The sequence below is a fragment of the Artemia franciscana genome, chromosome 18 (genome assembly GCF_032884065.1).
Source record: "Artemia franciscana chromosome 18, ASM3288406v1, whole genome shotgun sequence".
Classification (NCBI taxonomy): Eukaryota; Metazoa; Arthropoda; class Branchiopoda; order Anostraca; family Artemiidae; genus Artemia; species Artemia franciscana.
The window spans coordinates 26,251,744-26,276,206 of NC_088880.1; the positions used below are offsets into that span (position 1 = coordinate 26,251,744).

The 24,463-nt window shown below is 35.3% G+C and overlaps 1 protein-coding gene across 2 annotated transcripts in view; it reads right to left on the reverse strand.

Moving 5' to 3' along the window:
* Nucleotides 1-7,163: 7,163 nt before the first annotated feature.
* LOC136038814 (T-complex protein 1 subunit alpha-like) overlaps nucleotides 7,164-24,463 on the reverse strand; it is a 64,851-nt gene continuing 47,551 nt past the window's right edge. Inside the window, exons 8-11 of one of the 2 annotated variants that reach the window (XM_065722202.1) lie at nucleotides 22,093-22,295; nucleotides 19,339-19,531; nucleotides 13,331-13,494; nucleotides 7,164-7,422 (exon numbers count right to left, since the gene is read on the reverse strand). In XM_065722202.1, coding sequence (XP_065578274.1) covers nucleotides 7,236-7,422; nucleotides 13,331-13,494; nucleotides 19,339-19,531; nucleotides 22,093-22,295 — 747 coding nt within the window. In that variant the 3' untranslated portion in view covers nucleotides 7,164-7,235. Of the gene's footprint in view, nucleotides 7,423-13,330; nucleotides 13,495-14,599; nucleotides 14,666-19,338; nucleotides 19,532-22,092; nucleotides 22,296-24,463 lie in introns of those variants that run through there. The other variant, XM_065722203.1, reaches the window with a different exon arrangement.

The window sequence follows — 24,463 nt, forward strand, 5'->3', positions numbered from 1 at the left end:
ATTACAAATTCTTTGCATCAATATTCCTTAAAAAAAAAAAAAAAAAAAAAAAAAAAAAAAAAAAAAAAAAAAAAAAAAAAAAAAAAAAAAAAAAATGAATATCCTATTGGAATCTTTTTACCCATCACTGCTTAAATTCGGATTTAATTTTCTACCTTCGAAGCTGTTGGTGAGTTTTGTTATGAGAAAGAGCTTTGTAGTTTAGCTTACCGAGGTATGGGTGAGCTTAGGCAACCCAGATATGTTTTAAGACAACAATAGAACATAGATACTTTTTTTTATAAATTTGAAAAGCAGGGAACGATCTCTCATCTCTATAGACGCAGGGGCGCTGATTCACAAAGATATAGGGGGTAGGGCGAGGAGTCTCTTTTTTCGTTTTTTTTTTTACGAGGATGAGGTAACCATCTTTCAAAATCTAGGAAGGTGTGGCAAACTTCTTCAATTTTTAGAATAAAAACATAAAAAAAACATATTTTTCAAGATCAAGGAAAGGAGGGGGCAATTTTCCCTCTACCCTACCATCTTTTTATTGAATATGCGGACTTTTTATATGCACACAAATATTTAATATGTTTTATTCTAGATATCACAGCCAAGCTTTGGTAATTTCATTTTGCTTCTGCCTCTTTCTATCTCTTATAGATCAAAAGAGATGACGATTTAGTTTATAGAGGGCAGTTGCCCCGTTCTCTGCCTCTTTTATTAAACATACGCTGTTTTCATATAAAAATACATATAACATGTTTTGATTCTAGATAACCGAGCTAAACTTTGACGGTTCAATTTATATTGCATTCTATATTCATCTTTTAAATAAAGAAAATGATGGCACTGTAATATTGAAGTAAAAATGTTTAGGTTCACCATTTTTTGAATCGTTTTGCGGTTTATAAAATTAAATTTATTCCATGATTTCGCGTTCCTAGAAAAAAAATCCTGGAATGAGTCCAGTCCCAAACAAGTGTTAGGTTAAAACATAATTACGTTGGAAAAGATAAAAAAGTACATTATAAATTTCCATAAACAAGTCTCTTACCAATTAAAGCTTTGAAATTGGTGCAAGGTTTTCTAGTCAATTAGTATTCACACAACAAGCAATATACTACGCAACTTAACAGAGCCATCTATAATAGTGTCATTAGTGGAAATATAAGCCCTTTCGTTTATTGTGCAATAGACCTTTATCCAAGTTCCGGAACGCCTTTGAAATTTACTTTAATCTTTAAGAGGAATCATAATTCCTTACTTTCTAAATTTTAAAAAAGTATATGGCTACCTGTGATTCAGTAATGTGACTGCTATCATAGGCAGCACAATAGCGCTGCCTAAGTAATGAGCAAAGTGGGAATAGTGTGTCACTTTTTTTTTCACCATGGCAGTTCATCTGAAAGGAATTGTCGTAGGGCTCATTTGATTGGAAACTGGAAGTTCTGGTACACTCTTATCAGATCAAAAATGATTGGAGAGTAACCAGCCCCCTCCTTTTTTTTCTTTTTCTCTCAAAGGCATTCGATCAAAATTTTGAGATAACCATCTTGTTTAACATAGTTGAAAGGTCAAATAACTATGTCTTTGGGAATGACAAACTCCCAGAGGCCTTAGGGCAAGGAATGCAAGTTATACAATTCACCTGTTGCTGAGTATTTTTTTTGGAAGTTTCAAGGAATCATGTCATAAAGGGGGTGATCTATCGACCAAAAGGCAATATGTGCATGATATTACTACTGCTACTATTACTACTACCAGTACTACTACTGCTGCTACTACTACTCCTCCTACCACCATCACTACTGCTACAACAACTACTATTTCTTTTGCAACTACTACAAAGGTTGAGAATAGTAAGGAGAAAATTTGAGGAGATATTGAGGAAGAATTTAATCTACATCAAAACACACTATGTGCTTGCCGGTTGTCAAAGAGACACATCAGCAATGCCTTAGGAATGGCTTAGCATATTACGCTGAAAACCACTAACAATACTACAACTGGCACTACTACTATTACTACTGCTATCACAACTAATGCTACAAACGCCGTTACTATTACTACGACTTCTACTACTGCTATGATTTCTAATGGTAGTACTACTGAAGCTCAGGGTAACATACTGTGTCGATTCAGGCTATTAAAAAGGCGTAACAGCTGTGTCCCAGGAATAAGTTAGAGGATTAAATTGAAAATTTCTATACATGTTGAGAGGGATATTGAACCCATCATAAGTTAGAATATACATACTACTACTACTACTTTCACTAGTATTTTTAATACAACTACTAAGGCTAAGGGTATTAAGGAAAAAAAATTAGGATATTTTGAGGGGGATGTTGAACTAAACTGAAACCCTCTCTGTGTCAATATGTCATACTACAGATGCCAAAAGCACTTATTAGTAGTATCTTAAGAACGGATTAGACTATTAAGTAGAAGCTTTCAGGTCATTTTGAGGGGTATGTTGAACTAGCAAAATTGTGCTATGTGCATGCTAATACAAAAGTAGCAATAGTACTACTACTGCTACTGTGATTAGTACTACTATTACTAAGGCTAATGGTGTAACCGGTTAAAGCAGAGTCTGGAGAATTAATAAGAGTTAGAGTAACAGGCGGACATCAAACTCTGCTGGCTAATAAATATGTAAAAGAAGATAAATAAATATAAGAAGTACTAGAAATAACCCATATCTAGTACTTGACATAAAGTGAACACAACACAAGAGTTGAAAAAAAAAGAGCAAAGGTTTTATTTTTTAAAAGAAATATGGTTTTTGTTTTTAATTGTACCGTTTTAAAAAAGAAAGTCAAAAGAGTTTTATAGCTTGTGATATAAGCAAAATCTTCGGACTGAAATAAGAATTTTAAGATATTAAAATAAACTAACAAGTAACTAATAGTTAGCAAGCAAAATGTTCCAGAGTATTTAAGTTATTACAGCGAGACTTTAGTGTCACGCTGTAGAAGCCAGTAAGTATTATTGGACTGAGAAGGAACACTCTATTTGTACTCAGATCTAAGCAAAGTTATTAACACCAACTACTCTTTCCAAAATCTTTTCGTGCCTCCTTTACTACCTTGTTTACACATGGTACTTGTACATGAATTAATTAATATAAACAAAAAGATCTCCAAGGTTATACCAAAAAGAGATTCAATCCATGGTAAATAAACCATACGTTAGTAACAAGAAATTATTACAATGGTACTAATGTGGAATTTTAAGAGACTGTTGAGGGGAACGTTGGGCTAAATCAAAGCACACTATGTGCATACAGGTTATCGTAGGGGCGTATCAGCAATATATCGGAAACAGGTGAGAGTATGAAGTTGAAACTATCAGGGCATGTGGGCATGAATAGGGGATGTAAAAAAAAGACACGATAAAAATATAAGAATATAAATATTCGTTACGTAAGTTAATTCTTAAGTTACGTATATTTTCTACTAATAAAAACGTTTGTTAAAAATTAGAAGTTCTAGTTGCCTTTTTAAGTAACCAAAAAATAGGAGGGCAACTAGGCCTCCTCCCCACCCCTTTTTTTTTATCAAAATCGTCTGATCAAAACTAAGAGAAAACCATTTAGCCAAAAAAAGAATTAATACGCAAATTTCATTTTAATAATTAATGTGCAGAGACCCAAAATCAAATATGCATTAACTCAAAAACGTTCGGAAATTAAATAAAAGAAACTAGTTTTTTCTTATTGGAAATCATACACATAGTGTCTTATGATTTAGTTTTAAAGCATATTGGGCAAACTGCATAATTGTGGGGGTTAACATTACCAATATTCCTAAACATAGTTTTTGAACCGTTCTACTATGCTAAACAAAATGGCTGTCTCAAAATTTTGACTTGATGTGTTTGGAAACTGAATGGGTTTGGGAGGAGGGTTGCTTGCCCTCCAATCTCATTTTACTCTTAAAAACGGTACTAGAACTTTCAATTTTTAATCAAATTAGCTCCTTTAAAAGCCTCAATGATATTTCTCCGAAAGACTCACCTAAATGCCCTTTGTCTTATTCGAGAGTAAAGGTCAAACATGCATACCTTTCTCAATAGCATATACTATGCGTAAATAGTGAACGAATTGCCTAACTTAAAGCACTTGCCCTGGGGGCTGTGAGGGGCTTGGCATTCCAAAAGGCATAATTACTCAATCTTTTAACAATACTGAAGAAAATAGATGTCTGATAATATTAATTGGATTTTGTTTTGGAAAAACGTGGTCGAGTCCTCAATCCACTTTTGGCTCTTAAAAAAAGCACTATAACATCCACTTTATAATCAAATAAGCCCTATGGAAAGCTCATACGACCATTTATTCCATAAAAACCCTGTATGCCCACAGGACATAGCTTACAACCCTTCCCCTGGGGCTCTGTTGGGTTGTGTCAGTCCTAGAGTCTTTGTTATATGTTTTTTGGACTATTTTTAACAAAATGGTTATCTCAAAATTTCGATCAGAAGCGTTTGGGTAAAAGAAGGCGTTAGGCGGAGGGGGGCTCGTTGCCCTGCATCACTTTTGAATCTTTAAAGAGAACTAGAACTTCAAGTTTCTAATCAAATGAGCCTCCTCTAAAGTTTATTCCATCACGCCTTCCATAAAAACCTTACACGCTCTTGGTGCATAACTTACAACCCTTGTCCCCAGAATCTAGGAGGTTGTTTCAACCCCGAAGGCTTTGTAATATGATGTTTAGACTGTTTTGAGCGAAATGGTTATCTCAAAAATTCTATAGGATGCATTTAGGGAAAAGAAGAATTCTAGAGAAAGAAAGAAAGATAGAATTCTATCGTATCACTTTGACTTTTAGAAAGAACACTAGGACTTCCGATTTCCATTGAATGAGCAATATCCGAATTTTATACTCATATATGGCTATGTCCAAATTTGGTCGGAAGAATTCTGGGAAAAAGAGCGTGTAGGGGAGGGGTTGGTTGCCGTCCGATCATTCTTAACTTTTAAAAAGGGAGCTAGAATTTTCAATTTTACACTGAATGAGCTTTCTCCGAAATCTATAGAACCACATTTTCGGGAAAAACCTTAAAATGTCAACAATGGGCAACTAGCATAGCTTAAAGCCCCTGATTTGAGGGCCATGGGGGGTGTCATCCCCAAAGACATAATTACTGGACCTTTCAAATATGCTTAACAAAATGGCAATATGCCCCAGGGCAAAGCTTAAAACCCTTTCCCTGAGAGCTGTGGGGGCGGGGTGTAACCTTGAAAGAAATAATTACTGGGCCTTTCAACTACGCTAAAAAAGTGTCAATCTCAAAACTTTAGATTGAATGTAACTGGGGAAATGATGGGCGTGAAAAGAGGTACTGGTTGCCCTTTAATCACTTTCGACTATTAAAAAGAACTTCTGATGATACTTATCTGTTATAGCGATCCCACTGAAGAAGGAAAGTTAGGTTAATCCTAATGAAATATACAAAAACATCTAATGACCCCCCTCCGAATTTAATATGACTACCCTTTCTATAAAAACTTTTATGTCCCCAGGGCATAACTTACAGCCCTTGCCCTGAGGACTGTAGGGGTGTTGTCATCCTCAGACATAATTTCCGGACCTTTCAACTACGCAGAACAAAATGTCTATCTCAAAATTTTTATTAGATATGTTTGGGGAAATGATGGGCGTGGGGAGGGGCAGGTTGCCCTCCAAAAATTTCAACTATTAAAAGTGCATTAGCCCTCCCAATTTCCAATCGAATAAGCCCTTTTCGAAGTTCCTACAATAGCTCCTTCTATAGGAAGTGCCTGGCAAAAAAATAACACATTGTGCCCGCAAAACTCTTTACTTAGGCGGCACAATAGCGCTGCCTATGAAATAGTTCGCATACTTTTGACAAAACAATTGTAATAGCTGATATACTACATACGAGTTATGTAGCTGATGTTTAAAACGAATGAAAATTCGTTTCATTTATTTTTGAGAATAAGAACTGTCTGAATTAGGGTTTATCTTCCCTGTGAAAAACCCATGTGGTGAATTTGGTGAAAAAGCTGTAACTTTCACTAGGAGAAAAAGTTATTTTAATTAGTTTATTGGTTTAATTTAGTTTAGTTTAATTAGTTATTATATAATTAGATTTACTAGTTTCAGATATATCTACTTACCGAGCCAGAATTATAATGTTACTTTCTTAAACAATGATAAACAACATGCTTGAAAAATAAGAAAAAAATATTTCTTGAGCCTTTTGAAGGTATTAGAAAAGGCAAATTCCAAAAACATAATCTCGCAGATAGATAAAACTGAATATCAGCTATTAGCTAAACTGTTAGGTTGTGTTGAAACTAAAAAACCGCAGAACCACGGAAGAATAACATACAGTACCAAAGGTTGCACAGAGAGCATAAACCATATCAAGTGCTTATTCTGGTAACAGTAATGAAAGTGATGAAAGGATGCTATCTCGGAGTACTGGGATTGCTTCATGTAATGCAATTCATATTATTTAAGTTGAATTTTCTGGATAATTATCCGCCCACTATTAGAATATACGCGTCTTGTTTGGAATTTCGCCCTGACAAAAGAAGATAGTCATAAAATTAAACGGGTTAAGATGATTCATAACAAATCACCTACGTAACTTCCCTGTTGAGTTACAGCATTAGAATTTGACCTCGTTTTCGTCTGTCGTAAGAAGCAATGCCTGAAACTTGGCTGAACCCTCCTCCTCCAACCCATCTACAAGAACTTCCTTCCACCTGCTTTTGTCCCTCTTAAATCCCTACTCCCCGCAGAAGCTGCTGTACAAGTTCCCAAATTGACATCGGTTTACTTAGATCACAGTATTATTCTCTAAGCTTTCTGACGAGTTTTGTTTGTGCTTTTAACAGTCCGTAACTTGTGCATTTGACAAATGTGCTTGTAACTTTTGTGATCGTTGATATTTTTTTTCTTATGGTGACCGTATTTTAGTCAAAGTATTTTTCATTTAATAACGAACTGATTGACTAAAAAGTACCATGTTTGGGTTATACCCATGAGAACGTATCTCGCTTACAGTAAATAATTTGATTTGGTGTGTCGGGAAATATGAAATAATTGCTGTTTAGCTTCTTTTTTCCCCTAAACTAGTATTTATCTATGTATTTACTGATCTACTCATTTATAAAAAACAAAATATAACAGAGAAAAAAAAAATGAAAAGGAGCATTCAATTTTTATTAATTAAGCAGATGTAATTAAATGGAAAAAGGTAAGAAATGTGAAAATTTATCCGCACATATCTTGACGTTGTCCTTCAGGTTCTGGTTCTAATTTAATCAAGTCATCGACACGAAGTATAGTGTTAGCAGCTTCAGTGGCAAATTTGAGAGATTTGATCTTAGAAACTGCCGGCTCAAGAACTCCTGCCTTTTTGTTATCTCGAATGACACCGTTTACAAGATCAAGACCATACCTGAAATAGAGAAATAATGACGAAATAACGGGAACAACATTAGAGAGAGAGACCTGACCTAACATCGCCACTTGTTTAAAGAACACCTAGACGTTTCACCAAGAGAAAAAAGAGAAAAAAAGAGAGAAAAGCAACACACAAAAAACTACAAGCAAATTTTCATCTGTTTCCTTACAACGCAAGAAAAAGCACACACCTCAGTTCAGGTTCCGGTATATTTTGACCCTAATATCTCACAGCTATGTTCTTCCAAATTCTGCTGCTATTACTGACCACTCATTGAAACACAAAGCAAACTGAGGTCAACACAGATGAACACGCTCCTCCTCCTTCCCACTGTTTTTAGACCTTCACTCCCTACCACGTAATTCTTACTACCTTTAAATTTTTTCTCCTGACCTTTTCCCACTCTATTGGAGGGCCCCCCTTCTTTTTTACTTGGCTGTCACTGGACTGGCAGTAGGCACGAATTTAACCTATTACCCCTTATCCGTAGAATACGACCTAAACCACTTTAGTCTTTCATCCATCATAAACTAAAAAGTGGCATCAGCTTGTTGCTTGACATACTGTCATTCAAAGAAGTACTTAAAGCTATCCCTAAGACAATTTCTTACGAAAACCTCGGCCTCCCGAACCACCCTTGTTCTGGAGCCATAATTAACCTTTGCCGTCATTTGGTACAGAAGCATTATCCTTTGTCTGAAACTCGTTTCCACCAATGTCCAAAATGCGGTGGCGTCATTTACAAATACCGCCCTAAAATCAACTTTAGCCATAGTGCAAAGGGGAGTACTTGTGTCTTGAGTACGGCCCCTCTGAACAATGCACTTATAAAGTCCCATTTACAGTATTGCACAATAATTTGGCAACTGAATTTTAAAGGAAACTTTGCTTAACCTGAACTCGATCCACAAACGATGTCAGATGTTAACTGGGATAAATTAGGATTCAACTATCCTGCTTAACTTTTGTGTTTATATATTTGGCTGGGGAGCTGCCATCTTCATTTAAGATTAAATAAAAAAACTAGTTTTTTTAGCTGAAAGTAAGGAGCGACATTAAAACTTAAAACGAACAGAAATTACTCCGTATATGAAATGGGTTGTCCCCTCCGCAATCCCTCGCTCTTTACGCTAAAGTTTTTAATTGTTTTAAAAAGTAGAATTGTGGCAAAGAGTCAAACTTTAGCGTAAAGAGCGAGGGATTGTGGAGGGGACAACCCATTTCATATACGGAGTAATTTCTGTTCGTTTTAAGTTTTAATGTCTCTCCTTACTTTCAGCTAAAAAAATTAGTTTTTTTTTATTTAATTTATGAACGTTTTTGAATTAATGCATGTTTGGTTTTGGTTTTGGTAATGTATATTCAAAATATATCTTAGGCAGTTATTATCGAATGCCCATAGTCGTTTTCCTAGTTGCGCAGTGATACTCCAAGTTTCACAACCATATGTAAGGACGGAGAGGACATTGCTATTATAAATTCTGAGTTTTAGCTTCTGGGAATATTTACTATTTCTCCAAACATTTCTGAGACAATTGAAGGCAGAGCCAGCCAATGCTATTCGGCACAAAATTTCTCTTTCAGGATTGGCATCTTGCGTAAGAATGCTGCCTAGATATTTGAACTCTCTCACTACTTCAATTTCCTCATTGTTGACCAAAAGTCCCTCAGCTAAGTCGGGAATGACTGCATTTGACATTGACTTAGTCTTGTTAGCGTTTATGGAGAGTCCTCGCTCTTTATACTAAAGTATTTTTAGAACGCCTCATATGCGTAATAATATCTGTTCGTTTTAAGTTTTAATGCTACTCCTTACTTTCAACTGAAAAAAACTTTTTCATGTTTATATTTTCATTGTTTTCTTTTTTTTAAATAGTAATGCTAGAAAATCCTGTGCCCTTTTCATTGAATTTCTCTTCCCCCATGAAATATTCCTCCTAGGAAAGATCCCCCCACATAGCCCCGTCCCCTCAACCCCACACCCAAACCAAAAAAATCCCCCTGAAAACGTCGGTACACTTCCCAATAACCATTACTGTATGTAAACATTGGTCAAAGTTTGTAACTTGCAGCCCCTCCCCCAGGGACTGTGGGGGAGTAAGTCATCCCCAAAGACATAGTTCTTATGGTTTTCGACTATGCGGAACAAAATGGCTATATCAAAATTTTGATCCGTTGACTTTGAGAAAAAATGAGCGTGGGAGGGGGCCTAGATGCCCTCCAATTTTTTGGTCCCTTGAAAAGGGCACTAGAACTTTTCATTTCCGTTAGAATGAGCCCTCTTGCAACACTCTAGGGCCACTTGGTCGATACGATGACGCCTGGGAAAAAGAAAAAAAACAAAACAAATAAACACGCACCCGTGATCTGTCTTCTGGCAAAAAATACGAAATTCCACATTTTTGTAGATTGGACCTTGAAATTTTTTGTATAGGGTTCTCTGATACACTGAATTTGAAGGTGTGATATTCGTTAAGATCCTATGACTTTTAGGGGGTGTTTCCCCCTATTTTCCAAAATAAGGAAAATTTTCTCAGGCTCGTAACTTTTGATGACAAGGACTAAATTTGATGAAACTTATATATTTAAAATCAGCATAAAAATCCGATCCTTTTGATATATCTTTTAGCATCGAAATTCCGTTTTTTAGAGTTTCCGTTTACTATTGAGCCGGGTCGCTCCTTACTACAGTTCGTTACCACGAACTGTTTGACATTATCTGACCAGCATAATCAACATAGCTGATTATCATCGAACCTGCACACACCCATCACCCTGATCATGTGGTCAGATTTTCGCCGAATATAACATGGGCAATAACATGTAATTTAACCCAAGAAGAGCTGAGAGATCCCTTACGTCATTGAAAAAGAGAGTAAAAAAGAACAATTATTAACATCACAAAACAGCAGTTAATTTTTCTTATATGACGGGGTAGTTTCCGCTGAGCCAAGTAGCAGGACAGTAATTGGTTTATTATTTTGATTGACGAGAGGTAAGATCGCGTCTGAGAATAGGAGCGGTGACTGCTCTGCATGTTATGTTTAAAAATGTATTCTCATCCTCGGCACCCAGGAATGGCTTGAGATGTTTTAGTTACGTGTGATTTATTTATTTCTATTCTAATTGAAATCCAGAGAGATTACTTTCCTGGAGCAGTGTCAATTTAGTGGGTGGGTGGGGGGGGGGGGGCTAAACCGTCACTGCTTTTGCCTCTAAAAATCTTTCGCCAATTTTTCCAAACTGAAAAAAAAAAAAAAAAAAAAAAACCGCATGGTCAATTTATCGCTACCCCATCACCTTTTCATTTTCATTTATTCCTAATTTAAACGAGTTTTTTATTTCCGACCCGTATTCTCGTGCCCCGAGTTCCTAAAACCTCCGAAAATTCATTCATATAAGAATTTTTTTTTTCTAAAACGCTCAAATAGACTGCAATAGCAAAGTTTCGGAGAGTTTACCTTGCCAGGAGAGTTTTACTTTCTCCAGTAACATTTATTGTGTGGCTTAAGACCCCATCAAAAATAATCCATTCTAAAAACAATCCATAAGGCTAAACCCAATGTACACCGAAGACCCCAGACCGAAGAATCTGCTTACTTTGCGGTAAGCAAGTAAGTAAAAGTAAAAGAAATATCTTCCGTCCGAAAACCGAGGAGCCCCAGACCAAACCAGCCACTAACTTCGATTTCTTCCTTAACCCCAGCAGAACTGAAGATGCAAATGAATTTCAGATCGAGATATTAATGATTTTTACTGAATTCTTGAAGGCACTTCATTAAGGCCTAGCCAAAGTCCAAGCATTTTACTCCATAATCAATTCTTTTTCTTAGGCGGCAACTCGGTCGAATACAAAGGTACCAGTTTTCTTCGTCACTTCAACTAAACAAAGATAAGAAGGTTGAACTTAAGGGGTTTCTCACTCAAAATTACGATTAGGCACAGGTTATCCTTAGCAATTCTCCTTGTAATTATTTATACAATATAATTTTTATATGCATTTATTACCGGCAGTTTGATGTCTGCATGCTACTTATTCTCTGAACTCTGTTTAAACAGGTTACAACTAACTAATACTTGACTGAATTGCTCCTGAACAATCCGAGTGGTTAGTCCCTTGGTGTAATTTATGCATTCTCACACGCTCCGATTACAGCTGGATCTAGTCTTTTGAGGGGAATTTTTGACTTCGGAACACAAATATGTAAAGTATTAGAAGGGACTGCAGCCAGGAAGCATATATTAAAAAAAATAAATTTCTGATTGTTGAATAGAAAATTTTTTGCCCTATTTTTTTATACCCCACAACAACAGTGTCAAGTATAGCAATCTAGAATGCAAACCCGAAATAGGTTTTATAATTATTTTGGAATTATAAAAAAAAATTATCGGCTTTAAGATTTGATTAGATCAAAATATTCACCAGATTTTTTTTTATTGATATAAAAACCGCCAACGGTGTCCAACGAGGATGTATTTTGTGCCCAGCGCTGTTTGTAAACCTCATAGACTATATCCTTCGAATATGTAACTTCACAGGTGGAATCCAACAGAACCAGAGTCACGATGATTTGCTGAAGACACAACTCTCTTGTCTCATTCAAAAGAAGATCTTCAGTAAAATATCACCGAGTTCTCACAGAAAGCAGAGCCAGCTGTCCTGTCAATTAGTATACTGAGAACAAAAATCCTACGAAATGACGCAAAAATTATCCCTCCCTTCCAAGTCAGAACTGGTGTGATTGGGAAAATTAAATGATTGGAGTCAAATAAGAGCCTTGAACGCAAAATCACCACATGTACTACATATGCACGAAGCGCTTTGAATAAACTTGGGAGCGTATGGAATAATACAGCCTACTACAAGAACCTGAACCTTGAGATCGTTAGCAGTGACGTCCTCTCAGTATTGATATAAATTTAGCGCTTTTAATTTAGGAATATGCCGAATAATAGAGCCTACTCCAATAATCTGAACCTTGAGAGCGTTAGCAGATACGTCTTCTCAGTATTGATATAAATTTAGCGCTTCGAATATATTTAGGAATTATCCGAATAATAGAGCCTACTCCAAGAACCTGAACCTTGGATTCGTTAGCAGTGACGTCCCTCTCATTGTTGATGTACGCATGTGAATGAACTAATTGGGCATGAACTAAGCAACAGGAAAAACAAATTCAAGTCTTTGAGAATAACAGTCTTATACGCATCTTTCGAATGTATACGACGGACAAGACTACGAACGCTTTCACTAACAAAGAAAAACGAAGAAGCCGTTTGTGACAAATAAACTTGAAGTAGTTGATGGTATAACTAGGGTTACAGAGTGCACATAGACGAAGGTGGACTCCCTTAAGATGTGTAGTACAGTATCCCTCGCAGGATCAGAATGTGAGTACGACAAAAGGCATCGCTAGGCCAATATCTGGAGAGGGAAGTTACGTGGTTGAGATAGTCAATGGAAGATCTTTGGTCTGAAGCACTGAAGCAGCAATCGTAGATAGGCACCGTTCTCGCCTTCTATGTCAGCGGGCGCAGGAAGACCCAAATGAGTACTAATAAGAAATAGTTATCACTTACATAATGGTAATTACTTTAACAACTTACCTTAACTAAAGCCTTCATGTCTATTCATATGTTAGGTTTACAGGGCCTTAATAATTCAGATGCTTTTTGTTTATAATACGAAAACTTGGTCAACACACCATTTCCCTTCCTGCAATGATACCGTCCTTCGCTAAAAGCTTATATCTAGTTTCTCTTGCACGACTACCATAAGCATCATCATACTAAGCATACAAAGATGATCCAAAATACTCAGTAATAACACAACTCGCCGTTGCATGAGCAATTCATTGTTATCAGATCCGTAGTGGGAATAAAATCGAACAGGGACACTTACCACTTAAGTGCAGCATGCTCGGGCTTCGTTTGGGCTGAGTTGTGAAATGCTCTCAATTTCGCCACCAGATCCGTGGCATCTTGACCAGCATTTACAGCCAATATTTTCGGAATAACTAGGAGAGACCGAGCGAATTCAGCAATACCAAGCTGCTCGCGAGAACTCTAAAATACAATAGCACATTTCTACATATGTTATGTACATCTACATTTTGATCTATACTGTTATTTACATATATCATGTGCTACACATAGCATATACAAGTTTGCTAAAGTTATAGATACTTGTCAAAAAGCCAAACTTGCAGGTTCGACTTCTGTTCTTTTTTATATTGACAATAACTAAATGAATTGCTCTTCCACCCCTAAGCCTGACTCCTCCCTTCATAAGAAAGGAAAACTTACAAATGGAAGAGACATTCGAAGCTTTTAATAACTTCATCTCAAAGGTGGACCTCTCTACTTTAGAATACCCTTACTTCACCTCAATTATAATCCGCGAATCCTTCTAATGATGACACTTTTTTTGCTTTATTGAGGCTTTGCTTTATGAAGACACGTTACAAATTATTTTTTGGAAATTTAAAAGACACCATGACTGAAACCCTCCAGTAACAACAACGTTATAAATTAAACCAACGTTGTAAACAAAAAAAAATCATCATTAAAAAATATATAAAATTATTCAGCCGAATTCCAAATAGTAATTATCCAATGTATCGTAGTTAAAGATTACCGCTATTACGCCCCGAGAGTAAAGGTAGTTTTTAAGAGTGAAAACTTAAGCTAGTTTCGTCAAAAAACTGGAGGGCTTAATCTTCCAGGATATAACCATCTAACTCAAATAAACACCCGGTGTATTAGACAAGAGTTACGTTTGATACGTTCAAGCTGTATATGATAGCTTGAAATAATGACATAAACATAGGCCACCTTCTGAGTAAGGCCAACCCTCTTCTCGGAAGCTTGAGCAAATTCCCACGTGTCTGAGAGGCCACTCAGAAGGCAAGCCCTTGTTGTTGTGTATCATTTATATATACCATTTTGTATAGTAAATTCACTGCTCTTTTATTAGAATAATAAAAGAGAGGTGAATGTACATTATTTATATCGTTTATATTATTAAATTTTACTTAATCCCTCATAGGAGGGTTTCTTTAGTAACAATAAGATGTTGATTTATATTTATTCTGGAAGATTTAGTTTTCCAGGATAAAAACTCAACTTTGCACATCAGCTTTGAATCAATCTGGAAGCGTTTTTGTCAAAACGGTCAAAGCACTGATCAGACGACTGATCGAAGCAGAATGAAGAAAGATGTTTGCAGACAGTCAGCCTAAAAAATAAGACCAGTCTTCAATTTTCATTAAAACTTCTTTCTGTCAAAATATTTTAGTTCATAGCTAAACAATGTCACTAAGCTGAGGCCCGATGAACAGTAGCGAATCGCCAGCATTTTTATTGGTGAGGTAAGAAGGGTTCGTATGCGGATAGTCAAGGGGCACAGAATATATAGTATTTTTTCTCCACATTATTGGGAGGGGGAGCCTTACCCAGGATTTAATTTCCGAGGTTCATAAACTAATAAAGCTACAGTCACATTTCAGCCACCGTGTACACAAATCATAACTCAATCTGAGTAAAATTTAGAAACCTTAGACATACACCTTCTTAAGTCAGGTCAAAAAATACAACAGAAAAGATATTAAATATTTTTGTTCTATCTAACAGAGAAATTGATTATTCCGTATTCTTGTAAATCTAACAAAATTTGAACAAATTTCGCTTATCCCATTTTAACACATATGTTGTTGTGTTCATGAGCATTCCCTCTTTGAATCTATTAGAAAATAGTTTTCAAGATGAAATATCGAATATAAATATAAATTTAAAAGAAAACCAGTTTTCGAAATGGACTATATTACAATTGGAATATATTAGGGAATATTTTTTAGGAAATAATCTATGAAAATAAGTGAAAACAAGGGGCACAAAACAGATTGGACTTTATATAACATAGATATTAGATTTATCTAAGTTATAAATGCATAAATGAAAAAAGTCAGTGAATTGAGGAAAACGAATTAGAAAGAAAATGATGCTTGGACCTCGAGGTTATTTCCAACGGAACGGACATTGCTAGAGAATTTTCAGAGGGCATTTATTAGAAAGCATTTTTTCTGTTTAAATTGAATGCATAATTTGAATATTTCCAATAAACAATACATCCAGTCAATTGACATATAGAAGTCATATTTCTTCCTCAGGCACGAAGTCTCCAATTGAAAAATTTGGGTTTAAAATCTTTTCGTTTCAAAAAAAAAAAAAAAAAAAAAAAAAAAAAAAAAAAAAAAAATCTAAGAGGTTTGACATCATTTGGTAGTTTTAACTGGGCGCAACAATAAAAAAACTGATGGGTATTCGTCTTTGACCTCAGCTACTTTTGTTAGTTTTTTTCCCAATAATATTTTTAATTTCAATTAAGAAATAAGTTAAGCTTCTCATCCTCAGATTAGTAATTGCAGCAATTGCCTTTAACTGTGCAATACTGCCTTTATTACCTTTGAGAAACACGAGTTGAACGAGTTATGCAAAACCCAATCGGTTTTGTACCCCCGTTTTCATCTATATAGATTCTCAAGACAAAAAAAAAATTCTACCCTTCTACCCTTTAGTCCATTTTGAAAATGAATTTAAAAAAAATCTATGTTAATTGTTTTTGAATTTAGTCTTCTCCAAGACTAAGAATAGCAAGTCTTGAGAGTTCTCCAAGACTAAGAATAGCAAGTCTTTAGTCTTCTCCAAGACTAAGAATAGCAAGTCTTTAGTCTTCTCCGAGGCTAAGAATAGCAAGTCTTTAGTCTTCTCTAAGACAAAAATTTACGTTATTTAAGATTCGAACCTAAGTTATGACAACCAGAGGTTTTTAGCTATGTAAAATCAAATCTTGGATAATAGTGTCTATTTTATATTTTTTACTGTGCTCAATCACCCATTTATGGACCTTTGGTGTTATATCATTGCAACGTCATCAGAATTGATAAAATTCGAAGAACTGGAAAAAAATTGAAATACTGATAAAATTTGGAAGCAATTGAACATTCTTAAGTGGTAAAAAATGGTTCACAAATTTGACAAATTGACGTGACATAAATATTAGTAGGTGAGTTGAGGAAAACGCGCTAATAAAAAAAACTAGTCACAACAAAAATGAAAAAGGGGATTTTCTTTTTTAATTAGACAAAATATCTTTTTTAGGGAAAGAGGCTACAAAAAGGAAAAACTTCCCCTCTTAATGATGCCACTATAGACATGCAATTGAATGACGCAATACGATAACATCATATTTCTATCCGCAAGAGAAATTGCGATAAATTGACATTCTTTAACAAGCGGCAAGACGTGGCAACCACGACACGAAAATAAAATATATTGCAGTTTTTCGCTGCAGAGGTGAGAACGATAATATTAACACTGGGTTCTACCTACACGAGTAATATCTTGAAAATAGAAGAAATATTTCTTTTCTTAGTGCCTTACAGTTTACTAATGCAGCATTCAAATATCAATTTGCAGCAAAACTAGTTGAATCCAAAATTTACCCTAAAAACATAGCCAATTAGACATAAATTTGGTACGGGCTACGGACACATACACAGGTTTTGTTCTTATTCCACCTATAAAATCTTGGAAAAGGCAAAACTCCATGTGCTAGTTAATTTTTTTTTTTTTTTTTACATTTGCCATATTTTATACCTATATAATTAGTTAGTTCTATTAAATTAGTTCGTTAGTCAGTGCTTGCAGATCATAGACATTCAGGTTCAATCCCTCCTATCGTAAGGAATTTTAAATTTCTGCTAAAGTAATTAAACATATCCCTCCATCGATCATCACTCCAATTGGCCATTTGATTAATAGGTCATTTCAAAGAGGAGTACTTCCCCAACGTCTTAAATTAGCGCGTGTGATAGCTCTCTTTAAAGGAGGTAACCGTGAGGATCCTGGGAGCTACAGGCCGATCTTTCTTTTGTCAGTGTTCTCTAAGATATTTAAAAGTGCAATGCTCAAACGTCAGGTGAGATTTCTTGAAGATTTTTTTTTCCATTAGCATTAGTTTGGGTTTCGCGCTAATCTTATTCCTGCAGCCATTTTTCTTGATGTAAAGAAAGCTTTTGACAGCCTAACACACAAGATCCTCATGGGTAAACTTTCTCATCTTGATGTGCGTGGGGAAAAATAGTCTTAGATAACTTCGAAGACCACACTGCCTTTCCATGACGAAAGTAAAACAGTTCAAAATAGGGATGAAACCTTTTTATTGACAGTGAATAGATATAAAATTATTTAACTGTATATTTCGAACAAATATACAGTGTTAATCATCAGCAGTAAAAACTATTACTGCTGATGATGAACACTGTATATGTGTTCGAAATATCCAGTTAAATAATTTTATATCTATTCACTGTCAATAAAAAGCTTTCATCCCTATTTTGAACTGTTTTGCTTTCGAAAAATTGTCTTGGTTCTCGTCATACCTAACTGACAGATCTATCACCATAGAAGTTACAGACAAAAAAGTTCCAATTGAATACGGAGTACCCCAAGGTTATATTATTGGGCCAACCCTCTTCCTCATCTATGTGAACGATCTCTACCGACTTTTTAACACCCCAATTAACAGTGTTTGCTGTGGATTGTGTCATAAATCTTATTATCAGACTACGTTGGTGTCCACGTCTGATAGTCGAGAAGAATTGATATGATTTGTAGATGACACAACTTTAGGTGCTGCAGCTCCGGATGAATCATCCCTTATTATAAAGCTTCAAGCTATGACTGAGAAGCTACTCATTTGGTTTGACATAAATCAACCAGCTTTAAATGAAAAAAAGTCGTACCTTCTTATTTTTTCTCGAAAAGGTGTGAGCTGTCCCGCAATTACTGAGCTTTCTACACCAAGAGGCTCCATAAGTCACCCCCGGATCGATATGTGCGATTCCCGGGAGTTCTTTTGGATAAAAATTTATCGTTTAAGTGGCATGTTCAAATAATAAGAGTGAAAATTTCCTGTGGACTTGGAATCATTCGAAAATTAAAGCGCTTTTTTCCTTTTTCTATCCTCCGTCTTTTATACTTCTCTCTCATTTACCCTTATATATGTTACTATTCGTCTGTATGGATGTCGACATTTCCTTCGGTACTTGCTTTTATTCACCATTTTCATGAGAAAGCGGCAAGAATTCTCCAGTCGACTACACACACTCCCGTTAACCTCCTTAAGGTTAAAGATATTTACGTTTTATCTCTATCTTCGTTGGCATATCAATGCTTCCAGGGAGATCTCCCATGTTGTTTTTCGGGACTGCTCAAACTAGTAGGGGAAGTATATTTATATAGTTCGAAACTGGGAGGATGTGATGACTCATTGCTACTCCCTCGGTTCGTTCAGACTTCGGTCTGGCCGGGACTGTGGGGTGTGCTTGGAACTTGGTTCCCACTGAGATCCTGCAGTCACGAACATTTGGCTCCTTTAAGAGACAGATGAAAAGCTTCTTATTAAAGGTTTCGTATTAAATGTTTCTTATGGTTTAATTTTTTTTTGGAGGGGGGGGGGTTGTTGTTTTGTTGGCGTTGGATCCTCGATGACGCAGAGAATTTAATTTGTATTTTATTGTTGGGTGATGTGAGGGTCGCTGTTTCGTGGGGACTACCGGTGAGTTGATTTCTTTTCCTTATAGATTTATATTTTGATGTTGTCTAGTATATTTATGCCAAGTTTTATCATTCTATATTTATTGTATGTCGTTTCCCAAATAACGGGCCATTGAGCCCTTTGGGATATTGTTTTTGTTATTTTTATTTAATGGAAATAAATAGAACTTGAACTTGAGTTCTATAATTGGAAAGTTGCTTTCAAGCCTACACTATGAACATTGTTACAAATTCTATTCACAATTTTCTTTTTTCTATTAATAAAACAAATCATTCTCGATTATATCTTACCAGAGATGTGGCAAAATTTTCAAGATGAATGCTAAGTGCAGCTTCTACTGCTCCACCCCCAACAACAACGGCCTTGGACTCGAGTACCCTCTTCAAAGCGCACAAGGCGTCATGGATTGAACGCTCCATCTCATCACAATATGCATCATTGGGGCCACGGAGGACAATTGAGCTGGCTGTTCTGGCTTTCGGTCTAAAATATAATGGTAGGCAACTGTTAATACAAGTAAATTAAAGCGTCACAATAATTGTCATTACAATGACATCATATCATCACAATATGCATCATTGGGACCCTGGAGGATAATTGAGCTGGCTGTTCTGGCTTTCGGTCTAAAATATAATGGTAGGCAACTGTTAATACAAGTAAATTAAAGCGTCACAATAATTGTCATTACAATGACATCATATCATCACAATATGCATCATTGGGACCCTGGAGGATAATTGAGCTGGCTGTTCTGGCTTTCGGTCTAAAATATAATGGTAGGCAACTGTTAATACAAGTAAATTAAAGCGTCACAATAATTGTCATTACAATGACATCATATCATCACAATATGCATCATTGGGACCCTGGAGGATAATTGAGCTGGCTGTTCTGGCTTTCGGTCTAAAATATAATGGTAGGCAACTGTTAATACAAGTAAATTAAAGCGTCACAATAATTGTCATTACAATGACATCATATCATCACAATATGCATCATTGGGACCCTGGAGGATAATTGAGCTGGCTGTTCTGGCTTTCGGTCTAAAATATAATGGTAGGCAACTGTTAATACAAGTAAATTAAAGCGTCACAATAATTGTCATTACAATGACATCATATCATCACAATATGCATCATTGGGACCCTGGAGGATAATTGAGCTGGCTGTTCTGGCTTTCGGTCTAAAATATAATGGTAGGCAACTGTTAATACAAGTAAATTAAAGCGTCACAATAATTGTCATTACAATGACATCATATCATCACAATATGCATCATTGGGACCCTGGAGGATAATTGAGCTGGCTGTTCTGGCTTTCGGTCTAAAATATAATGGTAGGCAACTGTTAATACAAGTAAATTAAAGCGTCACAATAATTGTCATTACAATGACATCATATCATCACAATATGCATCATTGGGACCCTGGAGGATAATTGAGCTGGCTGTTCTGGCTTTCGGTCTAAAATATAATGGTAGGCAACTGTTAATTATAAGTAATGTTAATATAAGTAAATTATTTATATATAAATAGATTATAGCGTAATTCAATAATCCAAGTAACTGGCTTTGAATAGAGAAAATTCCCTAAAAAGTTGAACATTAATTTTTGAAGTCCAGGTTTTTTATGTTTGCTTACCTATTGGGTCTAGAAAATGTGTTTAAGAGTATTTTAGCAAGGACTTCAAAAAAAAGTAAAATTCCATCGAGTGTTTCGACTTTAGAATTAAATAGAGAAGAAAAAAAAAACACAGTGAACATGACCGATTCAACTCAAGCATGGATTGATAAATAGCCAAGCAATAAGGTACCACCCAACATTCCAGCAAAAAAAAACAACAAAAAATTATACAGTGTTATAAAAAACACGAAACCCTCAAAAACACCAGTGAAAACTACGTCAAAAAACAAAGTTCTGACTAAGAGCGTTTAATCCCCTTAAGCAAAAACAACCAAGCGACGTGATAAAATGTTTTTAAGATAATGTCTTGAAAAATGCCTAAAAAAGGTTCAGGGAATATATTTTTACAGATGCACAACGAAGAAGCCTTCATTTATTTTAAACATAATTTTATCGACCAGAAAAATAATATTTTTAAACGGGCCGTTCCCTATATGTGTAAAAAAAAAGACTTCAATAGATATCAGCTTATTCGACGGCCTTTCTCCTTCAAGTTTTTATTCTTCAAAACAATTTCAGCTGTTCAAAGACCCCATTTCGAGACGCAAAAGAAAGTGAAAGAGTACTTGCTGTTGCTACTCTAAAAACTCGTCCCAACACCACATCGACACAACAGCGAAGACTTTTCCTCCACCCTATTCTCTTCAAAGCTTCAGGATACTCATTGTTTCCACCCACGATATTTCAACTTAATTTAAATCTATTTTATGATCTCTCCCTACCCCATTCAGTGATACTGTTTTTTTTTGCCCCTGATTGATGATCAAAGAGCACTTTTTTAACACTCTATCATATTCAATTCGTAAAGCTAAACAAACCGAATTAGCCTTTTTTTCATTACACATTTATTTCATATGATATAAAATACACTTACTATAAGTTTTTGACAAAATTTGCCTTACCTCAATAAGACAATATTTTAAAGCACCAATCCTATTACTTTCTTGCCACCATTGTCGTATCTTATCTGCCTTTTATATATTATGATATGATAGCCAAGATTAAGGTATTTCATACAAATTCCAAAAAAGGAAGAAGTGCAGATCCTACGCTTTTACTAAAATAAGTTCATCATCACCAATTCTCTTCCGTACGACTTCATTTGCTTCACCCAAATGAGCGGCTCAGAGGCTACTTCATTATTGAGTTTAACCCTCGAGGAGAGGAGGGTGGCACCAGTGACTTTAGTTATTCTCTTCAAGTCTGCCTTTTAGTTTTGGTTCAAATTAGTTTAATTCAGATTAAGTTGAAACGTTAATTTAACCTAAATCAACCTAATTTATACCAAACCTAATGTAATTTGGCTATATTGTGGTATGATAACCAAAACAATGGAATTTTAAAAAGAAGTAAACAACCTACACTTTTACAAAAATAAGCTCATCATCGCCAATTCTCTCTTGCACGACTTCAGTTGCTTCACCCAAATGAGCAGCTTCAAAAGCTTCTTCGCCCTCAAGATTAACCATCGAGGACAGGAGCGTAGCCCCAGTGGCTTTTGCTATTCTCTTCAAATCTACCTTTTTGCATCTTCTAACTGCCATTGCCCCGGATTCAACAAAATACTACAAGATAAAATAATTTTTATCACACAGAAAAATTGCTCGGTTTTATTTAGTATATCGGAAAGTATTCTTTCAAATAGTCATACTAAACCAAGAATCTTTCCAAGTACAAAAAAAATTCGATCCCGCCGATTATTTTATCTGAGCAATTCGGGCATCAAGTCAACGAACAGTATTTTACAGTCATTCTTTAAGAGTTCATTTGTCATTAAAGTTTATTTATTGATCGGATGCATATGTAGTCAATCAAATAAAAAAAAAATACGAATATACTAAAATTACACATATATTAAAAATTCCCGCAACTTTTCCCTATTAAATGGTTAATATTCTATAACCACATGTGTTATATGTTCTTTGTCAATTTTCTCCAAGACTTTTTCTGGAAGTTGTTCAATTTGGCATCTGAGGTACTCAATCACCGGTTAACTGTTAATTTCCAAGAACCTCTGTTCGTTCACTACTAATAAAAAAAAAAAAAACACAAAAAAAGAAAGAAAGAAAAAAAAATACTATAAACACATCTGGATTTGAGGCTATTTATGAAACAATATGGTGCTTATCCCTGCTTATAAAAAAAGGAAAAAAAAGTTTTACATATTAAATGAGTAAAGGATACCTACAGCCTAAATTTGGTAATATTTAATTTGTAATAATAACTTTTAGTAATTTTTGATGAGTTAATCAATTAATTTTGATTAATAAGCTTAGTTATAAATTAATTTTCAAATAATTAATAGCAAATTTTAATTACTGCCAAAAGTCTACAATAGCAAATTAGCGTACCGACGAAAAATCCACTAATTGCCATAACTCAGCCTAACCCTTAACTCAACCCATAATTTTCTCCATTTATCTACACTCATTTCTGCCAAGAGAAAAAGGTATCAAAGAAGCTTTGATTCGTTTATTGCTGAACAACTCAGCAGGCAAGCTTTTTTCCTTTGAACTTCTTTTTTCTGTGATTTGCCAAATTTCCTAAAATGCTTGCAAAACTGAAAAAGCTATGTCCCCTCCCCTTCAGCGAAAATCCGAAGTCACCTACCCCTCTCCCCTCGATCTCACTCTCATGAGAAAAAAAAACAGGGTAGACTTACCAAAACTAAATGTTAGAAATACTCATTAACGACAAGAAAAGAGGTAGAAGAAACTTACTGAGAATGGTGAAAAAATTTAAATATAATCAAGAAGAGTGACTGATCTACATATTTGCTCAAAAATAAAATTCCAAGGAAAAGTTTTCCCCCTATATTTAATTAAATAATAATTAAAATATTTAATTAAAAATTAAAATATTTAATTAAATGAACTAATTTCCTGAACCCTTCTGAATAGAGTACAGGAGTGGTGTCTCGTTAACTGCATGACCATTAACAGCAAGAAAAGTCAGGTGGTATTATTTCGAACCCCTTACAAAAAAAATGAAGTTCAGCCAGCACTTGGCCTAAAATATTCTACCAATCTCCTCCCACAGGTCGAAGTTGCCAAGTTTCTTGGTGTCCACATAGACTCCTGTCTATCATTTGCAACACATGTGTCCTATATCAGAGCCATAATTTTGTGACAGGTAAGTATAATTAATCGAGTGAATTATTTTCTTCCTCCCGATATCCTTGTCACCCTTTATCATTCTTTTATTTACCCATATATCTCATACTGCGGATCTGTATGGGGCAATACTTATCCTTCAGTTACCAATGAATTAAAATCTGCTCAAAACCGTGCCGTCAAAGCAATTTTTCGGTTCCACGACTATATCCCACCAAGGACTTGTACTCCGATTTTGGTATTATCCCTTTTGAACAAATCATCAAAAAATTAAATCTATCCCTTGCATACTCCGCTTACCATAAAAATCTTCCTCCCCACTTATTATCTTATTTTAATAGTAATAATTCTGAGGGCCACTGTCTCCGTTCATCCAACCGTTCCTTCATTGTCCCCAGGTGTATCTCTAGTTCCGCCCAGCGATCCCCAATTTATAAATCTATAATTCAATGGAATTTAATACCCTCCAGTGTCGAGCTATCCACAAGTTTTCCGACGCTATATAACAATGTACTAAAATCTTGATATTATATTTCTCTAAATGTTTATTCAATTTGCTTCAATTACCCTTGTTTTCTCTTTTCTTTTTTTTCTCTCTCTTTTTCATTTTCAACTTTTTG